This window comes from Anoplophora glabripennis, unplaced genomic scaffold (genome assembly GCF_000390285.2).
Source record: "Anoplophora glabripennis isolate ALB-LARVAE unplaced genomic scaffold, Agla_2.0 scaffold186, whole genome shotgun sequence".
In the NCBI taxonomy this organism is placed as follows: domain Eukaryota; kingdom Metazoa; phylum Arthropoda; class Insecta; order Coleoptera; family Cerambycidae; genus Anoplophora; species Anoplophora glabripennis.
In genome coordinates, this window is record NW_019416662.1 from 328,945 (window position 1) to 344,915 (window position 15,971).

Here is a 15,971-nt window from a genome sequence, read left to right on the forward strand (position 1 = left end):
TTTGTTAACTCATCGCAACTAATTGCGGTAAAAATCTGTAAATTATTTGGATTCGAACCAGACTGCGTCTGTTTTCGACCTTCCAATTGATTAATCACCAGATTTTAAACAACTTCGTAAAAATCTGCAACACATTACACACCTTTCCTCCCACGATGCTTATACCCAGACTTTTATTGGGTTCTCGAAATATTTTCACGGTATGCGTTGATCCCCAATGTTTCTGCAGCATCTCATCAACGTGGCATCCTTTCAAAGTACCATAGTCAGTGTCTATTGGTCGTATTACTGTCATTTCACTGTAACACAAATCACATTAACGTAAATATACTGTAGCAGATGTATGTCAAAGTATTTGGAGTTGAGCAATATTGTGTCTTACGAATAAAACAGAATCATTTGCTTAAAGTAAATAGTGAAAGGAAAAGCAAATGCTTCAACGTGAAAAGTTGAAGCAAAAGTATTTGATTCATTTTAAATTAATGTTAAGCTTTCATACAGGAAACAATATCTTAAATATTCACGCAATTGCTTTTATAGCCGTAACAGGAACAAATTGTACAAAACTTTAATACAATATTGCCTAAAAATTTGAGAAAATCTACAACAATCTTACAACATGTTGGTAACAATTTCGCAAATTAAAAAAGAATCACCATGTAAATGTCGAATTTGTTTCTGACACGATTTTATTAACAATTGAGCGAATTCTTATGACAATATTTTTTCTGTGTTTGCGCTGCAGGGTGTCATAATTGGTCAAATGAACTTTTGTACCAAAATGTCCTCTTACAAAGAGTACTGTTTTTTTTTCAAAGATACATAGGTATATTCTATTATTATCTCTCACATGTTTTTACTCATGTTTTAAGATATTAAGCTAATTTAAACAAATCTTATCAAATGAAGTCAAACAACATTCTTCAATACTAGAAATCTAGCTATGGAAAACAAGATTGCTAACTGCTGGTACTGAACGGATCACTTTCCTTAGTTTAATACATATTTATGCGTTTGTAATAACGTCTAAAAAAAGTAGGCTTCTGATATACTTATCAAATTATAACATTGTCAATTTGTCAACAAGTATACAGTCCATTTTAAGTTCAATTTATTTAACACAAAACCAAATAGGTACCTTGGGCTACTATGGACTATATGCTGCACCTATTATGGTTGTTGTTGTTGTTGTTGTTGTTGTTGGATAACACGATTACATAGTTGGTAAAAAATAATTATCTGAATAAAATCTGAAAATGAAATGTTTAAAGATTAATCCCTTATTTTTTTTTAATTTTCATGTATTTTCCAATAATTTTAAAGATAGATACACATTTATTTAGCAAATGCTATACATACAAACGATTACATAAACTCAAGCAACAAAAATCCTTAACATAGAAATATATAAAAGTTTACCCTGGTAGTGACCTAATGTAACTAACAATTAGCTTATTGAAATGATTAACCGGCCCATTACAATTTTTTATATATTCTGGTAGCTTATTGTATTGCATAAGACCCTGGTAAAATAAAGATTTACTAGTTCTTAATAAATTGTGTCTTTCTATATAAAAGTCATCCTTTTGGCGAGTGTTATAAACATGTCCATCTCTTACATAAGTTATTCTACTGTGCAAATAGCTAGGTAAGAGCAAATTTTTTATTTTATATATAAATTGTAACGTTCTTAACAAAATTCGTTGTTTTATGTTTATAAAATTTAATGCATTTAACATGTCCTGTATTGGAGTATATCTACTACACTGCAAAATAATCCTCATAGCTTTATTCTGCATTTTCTGTAGAGTCTGAATCTCATTGTTATTTAAAAATAATAAAATCGTTGAACAATATTCAAAATGTGGCGCAATTATCGTTTTATAAATGGTCAGTCTGGCAAAAAATGATAAATCCTTAGATATACGCCTTAAGAAATTAATTTTTTTGGCAACTTTTTTAACAATATATGCGGTATGTTGTTTAAAACACATACATTCATCCAACATCACACCCAGATATTTTATCTGATGGACTCTTTCTAGTTTCTCGTTATTTAATTTAATATAATCCTCTATCGAAATTTTATTCAATGTATGTTTTTTGCCTAATACTAACCACTTACATTTATCAATATTTACTTTCAAATTATTGTCACAAAGCCATGCATATANTTACATTTTTTTATTTTGTTTTCAACAATTATTGAAATATAACAAGCAAAGCAAAGGAAACAAGTAATAGAATCTCTTAGTAGCTTTATCACACATATATGTTTGTTTTTCTTGGAAGTAATACCTCTTCTATCTTTATTAATTTTATTTAATTTACTAGATTAATATAATGTGCCAATACGAGTATAATTTACAGAATTATAAAGAAAACTGAAGTACATAAGAGATAAATAAAAATTAAAAGGGATCAAAGTGCCATAAAAAGGAATAATTGAAGAATATAATTAAGACGAAAATTCCCTAATATTGTTTTTACTTTTTAATTTTTATATGTTTTAAATACACAAGTGCATATTTTTTGAAGGATGCTATGTACAATTGTACATTGCAATTTTCTCCTAAAAAATCCTCAAACGATTTTCTTAATTGTTACCTCTTAAAAATAAAATTTTTGTAATATAATGATATTGTTGTTATTTGGGATATATCTTGCAACATACTAATATTATGTAATTAATACAGGAACGCTTTATTATTTCCAAAAAAAATATATAAATGAATTAAAATATATGTACATGCATTTTTATGTTTGCAGTTTTCGTCAGATCCATATGCAGATCATACGTCTACTTACGCAACGTATAAATTGTGATTTATTTACACTCCCATTATGTATTTATAGCATATACAAAAGTTCATAACACAACACTCCGTCAAGTCTAACAAACTACTAAAGTGAATTTACATTGCAGATGTAATCCTATTAAGCAGAAGTAAGGCATCCCCACGGTACAAAAAAAATCCGCGATTCTATGTGATTGGTGTACCTACTTAAAAGTTACCCCAAATAAGTGGATATAAGTAAACAGTAAGGTTATTTCAAAATGATTAGTTAATGTTCGAAATACAGCTCACAATAAGTCGATTTAACTAAACTTGTCTTAGTCTAAAAATTGATAATAACGAAGCTACAGGGTGTCAAAGTTGAAAAAATAAATAACATTTTCTTCAATATCTTTCTACTACTTCGAGCTAATTTCTTATCCGAGGGTTTAATGGGATCAAAAATTCGAGTTTATCGACGATTTCATTGTATCTTCCAGAGGGGGCCAGAAGCGAAGAAGCACAAATTTAAATGCCTTTTGGTTCAAAACGGTTGGCTTTGGAAATATTACCTTTTTAAGCAGAAAAGTTGGCAATTTTTACTTTGATCTATAATGCAAGGATTTTACTTTGGACAACTTTTATTTGCATTACTTATAAATGACATTTATGTCGCTATTAATTTATGGAAGTGTACTCTTGAAACATAAAAATTCGGTTTAAATTTGAAAAACTTACCACATTTTATTTTAATCAATTTTTTATTAATTTTACTGATATCAGTATTAATGATTCAGTTTAGTTTATCGATGACTTGAATGTGCTGTGTTGAAATCTTTAAACCTAGCATAAAATAGAGGTTTTAAGGTTTTCACGGCTGCGTTGATTTTTAAAGTACGACATTACAGACTTACATTACACTTCCTTAAGAAATAAACTTTGACTTGCCCTTGTTGTTCTCTGGCTAGGTTCTGTGGGGGCAGGCCCGCTATTAGAATCCCTAGGCTCGCCGCTGATGTTCAGTTTGATTCTTGTTATTGGTTCTAAGCTAAGGACGCCACTGTTTCTCAGACCATGGTGGTCCTCTGAGACGCTCCGTAGTGGCTTCTGCAACTGGTCGCATCCAATGAGACTCAGTCGCGGCGATGTTTATGCAGAGCGACCACTGAAGATACCGATAGTAAAGAACGGCGAAACGTTTGGAAGCATTGGATGCGACCAATTAGAGGCCACTACGGACTACTTCAGCAGACCTCAATTGTTTGTGGAGCGATTATGTCCTTAGCAGTCTCAGATCCAACAATAAGAGTGGAAATGAACGTCAGAGCGAGCCCAGGAGTTTTGACAGTGGGCTCGCTCCCACAGAGCCTAGCCCGAGAACAACATTAGCAGGTGAAAGATGACAACATAGGTCTGTAATTGGTGGCGATCAGGTATAGGTATAGATCAAAGTATAACAACCCGTGAAACGATTATACCTCAAATACAGTTAAATACGTACAAATCTAAACAACAAAATAAATCTATATAAATTAAGAAACAATTTTTATACAAAAGAAAGAAATGGTTAAAACAAAATGTTATTTCATTTCATCAACACGGTAGCGCAGTCGTTCGAGCATGCGGTAGCAAACATTTCTCGGCCAGACTTCCTATTCTCGTCCGGGTTCGGTCCCTGGCGTCGGCACTGGCAATGTCGATGGATAATGTAATGGGTGTTTGTCCGCGTTTTTTCAAGTGTAGTCCCTTTCCGCACAGCCTTTGGCTTTGGATTTGGGGGTTGTCTCATTTCTGTGGTGTTTTTTTTAAGAATGTTTGAAATATATCAGAGTCTCTTTCCGAATTTCGATATTTTTTTATAGTCTTGGAATTATAATCAGTGAAGTTGATTTCCGTACCAACGAGAGTGGAAAAATTTAGGTACAAAAAAATTAAATATAATAGGGCAGTTTTATTTTAAGTACTATTGAAATATAGGGAAAATGTGTTCAACATTATTTTTTATAGAGAAAGTCCATTTTTCGGCGTTTGTTTTTGTTTTCAATTACTTTTCCATCAAAGTTTGGTATGTCGCACCATTGATTTTTCAATAGATAGTATTACTGTTCAAGGGTGTCGCCAGCCAATGGGCCAGGGTGGGGCGAGATAAAAGTGAAAATAAAAGAAATACAAATTGTAGTTACAAATAGGTACAATGATTTAAGTTTCTGTAGAAATACTTTTAAAAAAACCATTTTAATAAAAAAAAATATAAATAAGAAATATATAAATTTCTTAAATCTATGGGCAAACCTACAAAATTAAGAACGTTTTACTTCCCCTACAAAATACATAGATCTTCAAAATAGGTGCGTTACAAATAGAGGGTGTTTCTTAAGTAGAGGTCAAAAATCCAGGGGCATATTCTGTGGCCAAAAATATTTATATAAATGTGGGGTCTTAGGACATCTACGCCGCAGCGTGTCAAAAATTAAAAGAGTAGGTAAAAAAGAAAAGTAGGTTTTTAATTTTTAATTTCTAAACCGCTTGAGATAATTTAACCAAATTCGGTGTGCATATTTAGTATGACAGTAGATATGAAACAAAAAATTATTAGCTTTAGAAACCTACCAGTAGCGGAGGTGCGGGTATCATCGATCATTATTTGCAAAAAACAAAATGTATCACCCTGTATAATATTACAAATAAAATAGGTCATCATATGCGCCATTGTATTATCTTCACTTTTTGTTTCTTTACACTTTTTTGTATTCCAAACCGATTAATAATAAAATTGATTTATTTGATCAAGTGCATTTTTATGATACTCATTACATTACTTAAAATAATAACAAAATAATTAATGTTTATCTCTACTTAAGAAACATCCTGTATAGTTAATTGCACTGTTAAACTTTTATTCTGATTCCGATAGATAATTTTTTTATTTAAAATTCAAGAGCAAAGTTTACTCAAACAAATAACAATTTATTCTAATTTACTAAGTACTACTGTTTTTTTAGTGTTTTAATTTTCAAAATTAAAGTTTAACTAAATAAAGTATTTTAATAAAAATTTCTATTTTCTTGGTTTAAGAAAATGTTTGTACTTTTTTCGAATTTCTAGCAGCTACCCTCCCCTGCCCCCCCCTCCCTTGGCGACGCCCTTGTACTGTTAGTCTGTCTTTCCAATCAAATTAAACTTTTACAGTCTTTTAAAAAACACTCATACGTAAGTACCAAAATTTTACAACACATCTACAATTACGATTAATTAGAAAAAAAAGCCGTAAATAGAAAGCTTTTTGGTTATGGTCGGACTAAACAGAGCCCGAACTACATAGTATATATGCGCTACTCCCATTCCGTCTTTCACTGCTTCGCGATGGTAACCATGACCACTGCTATAAACACTTTACAGATGTAGGAGCGAGCTATGCCGAGTCCACGAGTTTTTCAAACGAATTGTTCGCAAGTCGAGTTGAATTGACTGCACATTACAAATTTAACATTTGGTTTTTAATGTGTTTCATAAAGTTAATCTATTTAATTATTCAGATAACATTACAAACTAAATTTTAAATTAAATTTTTTTACTATGAAAATTTCTAAGGGGCCCTACTCCAGAGCCCTCATCTCCGCACCAGCAGCCACTGGTTATAATTAAAAAATCAATATTTTGATATTTTTAGTGACACCTGTAAAGACCACAGTTTGACCTTTTTCTGAAATACATTTTTTTGCTTAGATCCGGTGGTGTACTTATTTTTTAAAACATAAAGATTAAAAAATCGGTAGGATATAAACTTTTTACTTTCTGTGATGAATATAACAAATTATAAACTTCTGGAAAGAGGAACTTTTTTTAACTATGCCATGACCGGCTACAGTTTCAATATTTTTTGGCGTAATACAAAACAGGAACTAATATCTCTCTATTGTACCTAATTATGTTTCTATGAGTGAACTGAAGTTTTTTTTTGATTCAAACAAAATGAAATCTGATGTTGGCTGAATTTTCATAAACATGCTTGGTTATATTTGAAAATCAAATTTGCATGTAGCTATATTACTAAAAATATTTCCGCAAAGTAAAATTTTATTAGCAATTAACTTGCTTGTTTTTAATAATAACCAATAAGTGAGAAGTAGGTGCCACGATTTTTAAAAGAATATCTACCGCTGGTATTCACGTCAAGTATAAGTGTGATTATTGGTGGTTCCTGTCAGCAAGTATAAAGGAAAATTTCCTTATATCTAATTAGATTCATTTCGTATTACCATTCCTTATTCACTAAACAGTTACAGAAATAAACGTACAGCCTTAATCGTACAAGGTTACTTACGCAGCTGCAATTTTGTGGCACTTTTGACTTTGGGCTTTGATTCGTCTACCAGCCAGAGAATATTAATTACCCATCAGTTGTCCGCGTATTACTACGATAGTCATAATAACGGATTAACTGCACTGCCAGTAATAAAACTTTATACACTCCATTTGTTTACGAAACACTTCAAAATATGAGATTTATTAAGCGCTGCGACACCACTAAAATTTTTTACGGACTTCTGGCACTCCGTTCCGATTTTTATCGCGACGAGTTGATTTTCCCCGGTACATGTAAAAATATCAATATCCGTGGTGTACTAACGACTAGTTAGAAGGCTAAAAAGTTAAGTGGAGCAATGTTTACATCCTATTTTTAGTATAATCGTAAAACTGTTTGTAAATCAGGTAAATGGCGATGGCAAATAAAAATAAATAAGAGAAATTGTTCTTGGAACCGTTAACTTCGTTTTATAAATCAAGGAATAAAATTTGATGCACGTACTGAAACCGAAAAATCCATTTACGTTCGTTCTTTTGATGTTTTTATTTATATTTTCGTATAAAGTATTGGTAGCTTATATTCGGAACAGAAAATTCTGGTAAATATGTGGTTATTTTTACTTGATTTGAAAAATAGTATATAAACACTATTTTAGTCAGCGGCTCTATCAAAAATCTTTTATGTTTACAGTTAAATTATTGGACCAGTCAATAAATTTCGACTAAACATATACCTTTCCACAACTGCCACTATTTGTCAACGGCGATGACAGCTAAACGAGTTGAGACATTTCTATTGGCAACGTTCATATTTCCCAGAAAGAAAAGGACGGAACGCTTTTAAAATGGAGAAATATACATGGTTATCCACGGTAAGTTGCCTATTAAACGTTTCAGAGGAACCAAGGACAATATGACTCTGATATTTTGTTTACGGGGGTTATCAGATATGTTCTCTTCAATTAAAATAATGCCATCAACGTAGCACTTCCGGTTATACTGGAAGTAGCTGTTAACTTCGTTATTTTAAATGGAACACCCTATATATTATTGCATTATCGACAAGATAAAATAAAAACAAGTCAAAAATGTTGAAGCTTTCCTGTACTTAAATCTAACCGTTTCCGAGATAATCGTCATTTTATAAAAAAATTTACAGATGCAAGCGTTTCGAAAATTTCTTATATATTTCTTCGTTCTGGGAGCTTTCGCTTGCTTTTCGGAATACACAAAGAACATAAAATGCACTATTTTCCGCTATCAAACCTGAAGAAAATTATACTAAATATCTCATTTTTCACGTTACATTTTGAAAACTTAAAACCAACAAAACTTTTTAAATTCAAATGAAACACCCTGTATTTTTCTGCATCATATTATAGAAAATAAAATTCTCTTTTCACCGATTTAGGAATTGTAGGGGTTACAGTTTCAATTTTCTCAGATATTCGCGATTTACTTACATTTTCAAGAAAATTACCTTAAAATATCATCAAATTTTATATCCATGGGACATTCACCATGAATCAGTATTAGCTGTATTCTGTATTTCTATGATTTGGTATTTTGCAAAATTTGAAGAAGGTGTATGAAATAGTGTATTAAGTCTAGAAACAGCCTTAGGTACTCTGAAGTTAAGTGAAAAAAATATGATGTTAGTAGTTTATGTAATAATTTGAAAAGAACACTAAAACATAATTCGGCTTGCTATACATCGAAAATATTTGTAGTAGAGCAAATACACGCCATTTGTAAATACAGGGTGTTAAAATAAGAGTGTAAAATATTTAAGGAGGTAATTGTATGAACCAAAATAAGCAGAAAAGTCTCCATGGGTCCGCAAAGTAACGGTTGCGGAGATATGGAATGTTTTATGTTTTTTAGCCCCTTTTTTTATTTTGCAAAAACATTGTGTATTTTCTTATAATAGTTGGTTGATGTTTAGTGAAATAAACAGTACGTATTCGACAGTTGTTCCCAGTGCACAAGTTTTCTTTCGCTATGGCTGGTTACTCTAACGCAGAATTAACAGACATGCATTTCATGTATGGTCGTGCTAATGGGAATGCCACCGAAGCGCGACGTCTTTATGTTGACGCTTATCCAAATCGCCAGATTCCTTCACAACGCATGTTTGGAAGAATTCACCAAAGATTGCGTGATACTGGTTCCTTGAGCAAACAGTGCCATTTATTCGGAAGACCAAGGTCGGTATCCACTCCTAGAGCAGAAGAAATTCTAGCACTGGTAGAGCAGAATCCAGGTAGGAGTATGCGGAGAATATCAGCCGAGGTAGGAATTAGTGGTCCTCTTGTTTGGAGAATCCTTCACGAGCAACTGCTTTATCCATACCATGTGCAACGAGTACAGGCCTTAAATCCAATAAATGATCATCAAGCACGTTTGGTTTTTTGCCGCTGGTTTCTACGTCATGATGCTGAAGACCCTCGTTTTCTTTGCAAACATTCTTTTTACTGATGAGACCGGGTTTACAAGAAATGTAGTGTTTAATTTTCACAATACACATATTTGGGCCGACGAAAATCCTCATGCTCTAATAGAATCTGGACATCAGGCACGTTTTTCATTAAACATTTCTTTCTGCAGAACACACTGTATGAGTTTTTGGAAGACATTCCTTTGAATCAGAGGCAACAAATGTGGTTCCAGCATGATGGTGCTCCAGCTCATTTTTCCATGGCCGTTAGAGAGCATTTACACCAAACTTTTCCACATAGATGGGTAGAAAGGGCCGGACCTGTTTTATGGCCTCTAAGATCGCCTGATCTGATCCCTCTAGATTTCTTTGTTTGGGGATATTTGAAGACATTAGTGTATGGTACTCCTGTAAATAGCCTGGAAGAGCTGCAGCTACGGATTAATCAAAAGTGTCAAGAAATCCAAACTAAGGAGCATGTTTTCGAAAGAGTTCGAATATCGTTGAGACGAAGATGTCGTGCCTGCTTGGAAATGGACGTAGGGCACTTTGAACATCTTCTGTAACTTTGTTTTTTGTTTGTTAAAAGCTTCCTTTGTCGGTTTATTCCTAATAAAATAAAATGTTTGAAAAACGAATAGTGGTCCATATCTCCGCAACCGTTACTTTGCGGACCCATGTTTATTAAGACTTTTCTGCTTATTTTGGTTCGTACTATTACCTCCTGAAATATTTTATACTCTTTTTTTAACACCCTGTATATCGAAAAGCAACGGCCCCAGCACCGAGTCCTGAGGTACGCCTGATGGAGGTATAAATGATCCGATTGCGACTCACAAAATTCAAAGTGCTGATAACGATTACTTAAATAAGACCTTAAAAGCTCTATCATATTTTTAGAAAATCCAACTTTACTTAACTTAGAAAGTAAAAGTACATGGTCAAGCCTGCCAAATGCATACATATATATATTCGTCTACCTGTGAACTCGCATTAAAAGCTTTTGACATGAGCTTTGTTATACAGAAAAGATTAGTTGTTGAAGACCCTTATAAAATCCATGTTGATAAATCTGTTAACTTATTATTTACGTAAGCAAATGTTGGGAGATGTAGTGCCATTTCAAAAAACTTGTTTATATTAGTGATAGGTCTATAATTTTCTGTTCCTATTATCTCTCTTTTTATATACAGAAATAAGTTTTGAAAATTTATGTTGTGATTGATTGACTGATTTCAATAAAGACTTGCAACATTACGATTGATCTTAGTACTTTTAAAGTAACGTATAAATCAAACTGATAAAAAAATATACAACAGATTTAATAAAAACATACACTTATAAAAAATATTTATAAACATATTTATTAATTATATGTAATGTGGTTTAATGTAAAAATATGTTTGCTTTCAATTAATATGCTCAAATAATATTAATAATGAAGTATTCAGATTGTCCCAATAAACTTACTGATCCCATTACTTGTTCCGCTATTTTAACAAGATTATAGTCGCCTAATAGGGTTTCACTTACCCTCTATTGGTGGTGACATCATTTTGTTAAGAAAAATTGGCTACTTATTTTGTTCCAAGCGTATTATGTACTGATAGAGGATACGGATACATACTTCGAAAAATTTAATTTATTTATTAGGTACTTTAATTTGTATACATAGCTACTTGGGGAATGACCATTAAAAATAGACACGATATCACCAAAAAAGTTATAAAAATATTTACAAATTTAGAGAAAAAATGTTTGATTTGAAGTTGATATATGTAAAAGAATGGACGACTGTAGTGACTTTATTAAAACTATCATAGGAAGCTTCAACCAGTTTAATATGATAAATACCTGTTTACTTCTTATTTCTATTATCGTGCATTTTGATTATTATCCCTTAGCATTTCGAACATTAGGACCCCACGTTGGGCGCCATGCCGCAAGTAGTTTTCTACCTCCTTACCGCTATTATGGGGTTGATTGACAATCCTCTCACTTTACATCTTTGGTATGTCAATATTCTTCTTTCCTTTGTAGTTCTGTTTATTTGGCTCTGCGAATATCTACTCTGGTGTATATTATCACTGTCTTTATGGTTTTTCCTAAGCACTAAATGTTTATGAGATCCCCTGAGGGTACTTCGATCGGAAGCTTTAAGAGCTTTATTTTTTTGGGATCTCCTTGGAGTACCTGATTTGGAAGCTAATAGAACTTGTTTCCCTCGAAATCTTCGTCGCAGACTTCCAAACTCCTGGACTGTATGTGCTACTAGAGCTAAGGTTTAGACCGGGAGCGTAGGCTCGTCAAAATTTTTGTGAACATTTTTAACACGCATGAATTTTATAAAAATTGTGTGATTTATTAGAATTTTAAGATAATTTACAATAAATGAGATATAATAGCTGTATATAATCCAAACGCAAAATTTTTGGAATGTACTAGTGTACTAGCTAGGTATTCGTGCCTGGTTAATTAGCTGCAGGGAAAAGGGTTGACGTTCGATCACAGTACAGGCTGGATCTGCAGTGGTCCTGTGGTGGTCTCAAAACGGTTTTAATTTCCAAAAAATCGGAAGTGACGAGAATTTTCGTACTTTTGCGTTTTCACAGGTACCTCAGCAATCAGTAGCGTACTCTATTAGGAACATTTGTTACCGCTAATGGTGCTTGGTGGGAATCGGGGCTTCTAGTGAACATTTAGAAACTTCCATTAAATTTTTGTTTCGCGCTTTGTGATATGTGATCTCGGAATATATATTTTTTATCTTTATTTATTTATTTATTTATTTATTTTATTTTATTTTTGGCCAGGCAAAGATACACATTTGTACATATGGCAAGTCAAGTATACTAAAAAGAAAAGAACAGAACAACATACATCGATAGTGACAATAAAAAGCCACAGTTAGCATAATTTACCACTTATAAAATCATGAACAGTAATGGACCTAGTACGGAACCCTGAGGCACTCCAAGTGCAACCGCATATATATCCGATTTTTCCTCGTTTATATTGACTACCAGAGATCTATTTTCCATGTATGAAGTCAGCCATGCAAGCATGCTACCTCTTATGCCCAGACTGTATAATTTCTGGCTCAAGATCTCTTTATCGACAGTGTGAAACGCCCTGGAGAGATCAAACAAAAGTGAAACCACATACTTACTAGCATCCAAGCACTGATACACATTTAAAATTAAGTAAAATTGCGAGAACTAATAATAAAATATACGGGGTGTATCAATATTCATTTTACATGAACGAACTAATTGGATGAACACAACTGAGAAATATAATACCTCCCTTGAACTAAGCTGTTCATAATTTTTGTCGAGGATCCTGATATAGCTTCTCTTTTTTGTATTACAGATAAGGGGTTTATTAAGAAAAATTTTCCCTTATAAAATTTTTGTATTTGTGATCATTTTGAATTAATTCATTGTTTCAAAATGGAAACTATGTTCTCATAAGTATACAGGGTGTTAATGAACTTATGTCAAAAATTGAAAGGGGTGAAAAAGGAGCAAAAACTGAGTTAACTGATGTCACAGACTTGTATCGGAAGTTTAAGGTTATAGAGAAAAAAGCTAATTAAAAATGTGTTTAAAACTGTTTTGGAACTGCTGAAATACATGTATTTTATCGCGGCGAGTACTTACAAAAAATTCTGTAACACTTTTTACTTGTTTGTAGGCTTCTTATGAAATTGGACTGTATTCGAAAGTCAGTTTGTAATACATTGTTGTAGTGATTGCTGTGCTGTTTTTCTTCGAGATTTAATAGCCGTATTTCCAAGTTTTCTTTTGAAAATGGCGCATTTATTTAGCAATCGCGAGATGATTTTAGATCTCGTCGAAGATGGTTCACACCAGCAATATCGCACCAAAAGTCAATATTTCGCATCCTGTTGTGTGGCGGACATTACGGGAAGCTCATTTGTACCCATGCCCCCCCAGTCCCCGGACCACGCCCCTTTGGCCTTTCTTTATGTAGGGATATGTGAAAAGTGTTGTGTATTCTACGGAAGTTCGTGACGTCGACTAACTGCGACATTGTATCAGTGAAATGAATACTACATTAGTGTGTATAGCCGAAGCTTGTAATACGATTCGAGAGGATGTGGCAATGTTGGGATGACGCATACGAGCGAATTGGATACGTCGCGCTGAAGCTTGTGTGCAAGCAAATGGTGGATAGGTACATCGAACATCTTCTATGAAAATCAGCAGTTCTCAAAAGGTGGCTCCTTGCAATGTTGAGGTAAGTCAGATTTTAAAATTACATTTTACTCAACACAAATCCGTGCATGTATTTACCTCATTTTGACATAACGGACATATGGCAATAATATTTGACGTCAGTTCATTAACACCCTGTACAAGGGTTCTATTTTGTAGGGAATGGGATAAACATTGAAGGTAAAGTACTTTCTGAGAAATTTAACAATTCATTACTATTTGATCAAATATCATATGATTACGTCTCAATTTCTGTTCTTTCCAAGAACTATTTCTTTCTTCTTATAAAAAAAGATAAATCAGGGGTTCTTAATCCTTCAAGGGTACTTACATTCTGTTCAGAACACTTACCTTTCAGAGCATTGATATCCAGGTACAAAAGCAGATTTCCTCCTACCAATATCAGGCCCCGGGTCATAAGTCAGCATGACAAAAGACCTATCCATGATGTCGGGAGCTGATCGGCTCTTAAAAGGCAAAAGAATTTCGTTAAAAATATCGTCGTCGGCCATTTCCTGCTGCACCCCGTGTTTGCTGAAACTGTCCTGGTGCAGCCTGTAAGCCTCGATACAGTCGGCGTAGTCATTGTAGTACTCCTTCAGACATCTCCTGTAGGTAGTTTTCGTTGGAATCTCGTAGGTTTCTAGGACGTTAGGTTCGCTCATACTTTTGCACACCTCTTTGTGCACGTCTGTGGGATATTGGACGAGGAAGAATTCGTCGCCACCTAGGTCTTCGGACTGGTTGTCGTAGGATTTTAAGCCGCCATCTAGCTTAGTGTCCAAATAGAGATGACGGCGATTGGGAAAAAACTCCACGTTCAAACAAGGCTCAGAAACGGCAACTAAATGAAATCAGAAAATATATGTTTGTAATTGACAATATATTGCAATTGGGAATGGGAATGTAGAATAGCATATGTAGAATTTAGTATACAGGAAGGTATAAACATTGAAAGTGTAATAAATGTTCGGTCGCGACCGCTGGGCGTAGGAGTGGTTCGATCGGAGTGAACACTTTATTTTAATACCCTGTGTATAAACACTAAAGTGCCGCGTCATTCAAGCGATTGTTGTTGACTCACACTTCGGTACCTTACTATAAAAAAACTGAGAGGAAAAACAAATATATTGTCAATTGTGATATGAAGCTGTGATTATAAAAATTAAAATACTAGAGATAAATGTTAAACATGTTTTCATCCAATTAAGAGTTCAGCAAAGACCACCATAAGAACTAGAATCTCCAGTACTGACGTATCTAGTTGTTCTCTCCACAGTTATCTGAGATCAATCAAACGATTAATATATCTGCAGATAATTTTATATTTATTTGGAAAGCTCAATTTCTGCAGTTTAATTGACTCTTGATGTAACTGGTATCACAACACATAGATTTACAAAAGATATTGGTATATGTGAAAATAATCTTTATTTACTGTAATCTTGCTAATAAGATTCAAATAAAATAAAGTAAAAGCATGCTTCGAAGTCAAAGAAAGTCAAGGAAAATGAACTAGAACCTGACACATTCGAAATTTACAACAAAAAAACTATTATACAAGGTGTTTGGTAACGAAGGGTTCTACGTTGACAGCAGTTTCCTTGGATCAATTATTTTCTTAAATATATTTTAAGGATCTCAGTTTGATAACCGGGGGTGGTATTTTGGAAAAAGAAATTCTAATCTGTTTGCAATTTTAATGTAGGTAGGTAACTTGTGTTTTACCTTGAAATCTTGTAATAACAGTAACCATTTTAGCACTTTTTTTAATAAGATAATAAATAAAAGATAATAATACATTAAATTAATCTCAAAAAATAAATCAACAATGAAAAACATTATTAAAATACTGTACAGGGTAATTCATATAACATTGTACCCCCCTTAACTTTTTATTTTTTGGGTTAGACAAAAATACTTAAAATAAAAGTTGTAGGAAATCATTCTACGAGTTTAATGAGTTTGTGAAAACAGAAATTAGACAGGGCGATACGAACTAAACTTATGTTTTTTTTTAATGGAACGCCCTGTACATTATTCGATTTTCGGAATCTCTGTTTGTTCATGATTCCAAAAATATATAAATGTTGTGGGTTTACTTAACAATTTGCTCAATATTATGCTTTGAAAGACTGAATCTCGCAATGGGCAAATTAAAAATTGCTATGGAAAATAAAATTATAATATTAGATTTATGCTCTATTT

At 33.0% G+C, this 15,971-nt stretch overlaps 1 protein-coding gene across 1 annotated transcript in view; it reads right to left on the reverse strand.

The window, feature by feature from the left end:
- The window catches only part of LOC108904661, a 197,058-nt gene that overhangs the window by 13,125 nt on the left and 167,962 nt on the right, over positions 1–15,971 (reverse strand). Inside the window, exons 14-16 of the mRNA XM_018707296.1 lie at positions 14,115–14,607; positions 4,011–4,019; positions 143–299 (exon numbers count right to left, since the gene is read on the reverse strand). Coding sequence (XP_018562812.1) covers positions 143–299; positions 4,011–4,019; positions 14,115–14,607 — 659 coding nt within the window. The remainder of the gene's footprint in view (positions 1–142; positions 300–4,010; positions 4,020–14,114; positions 14,608–15,971) is intronic.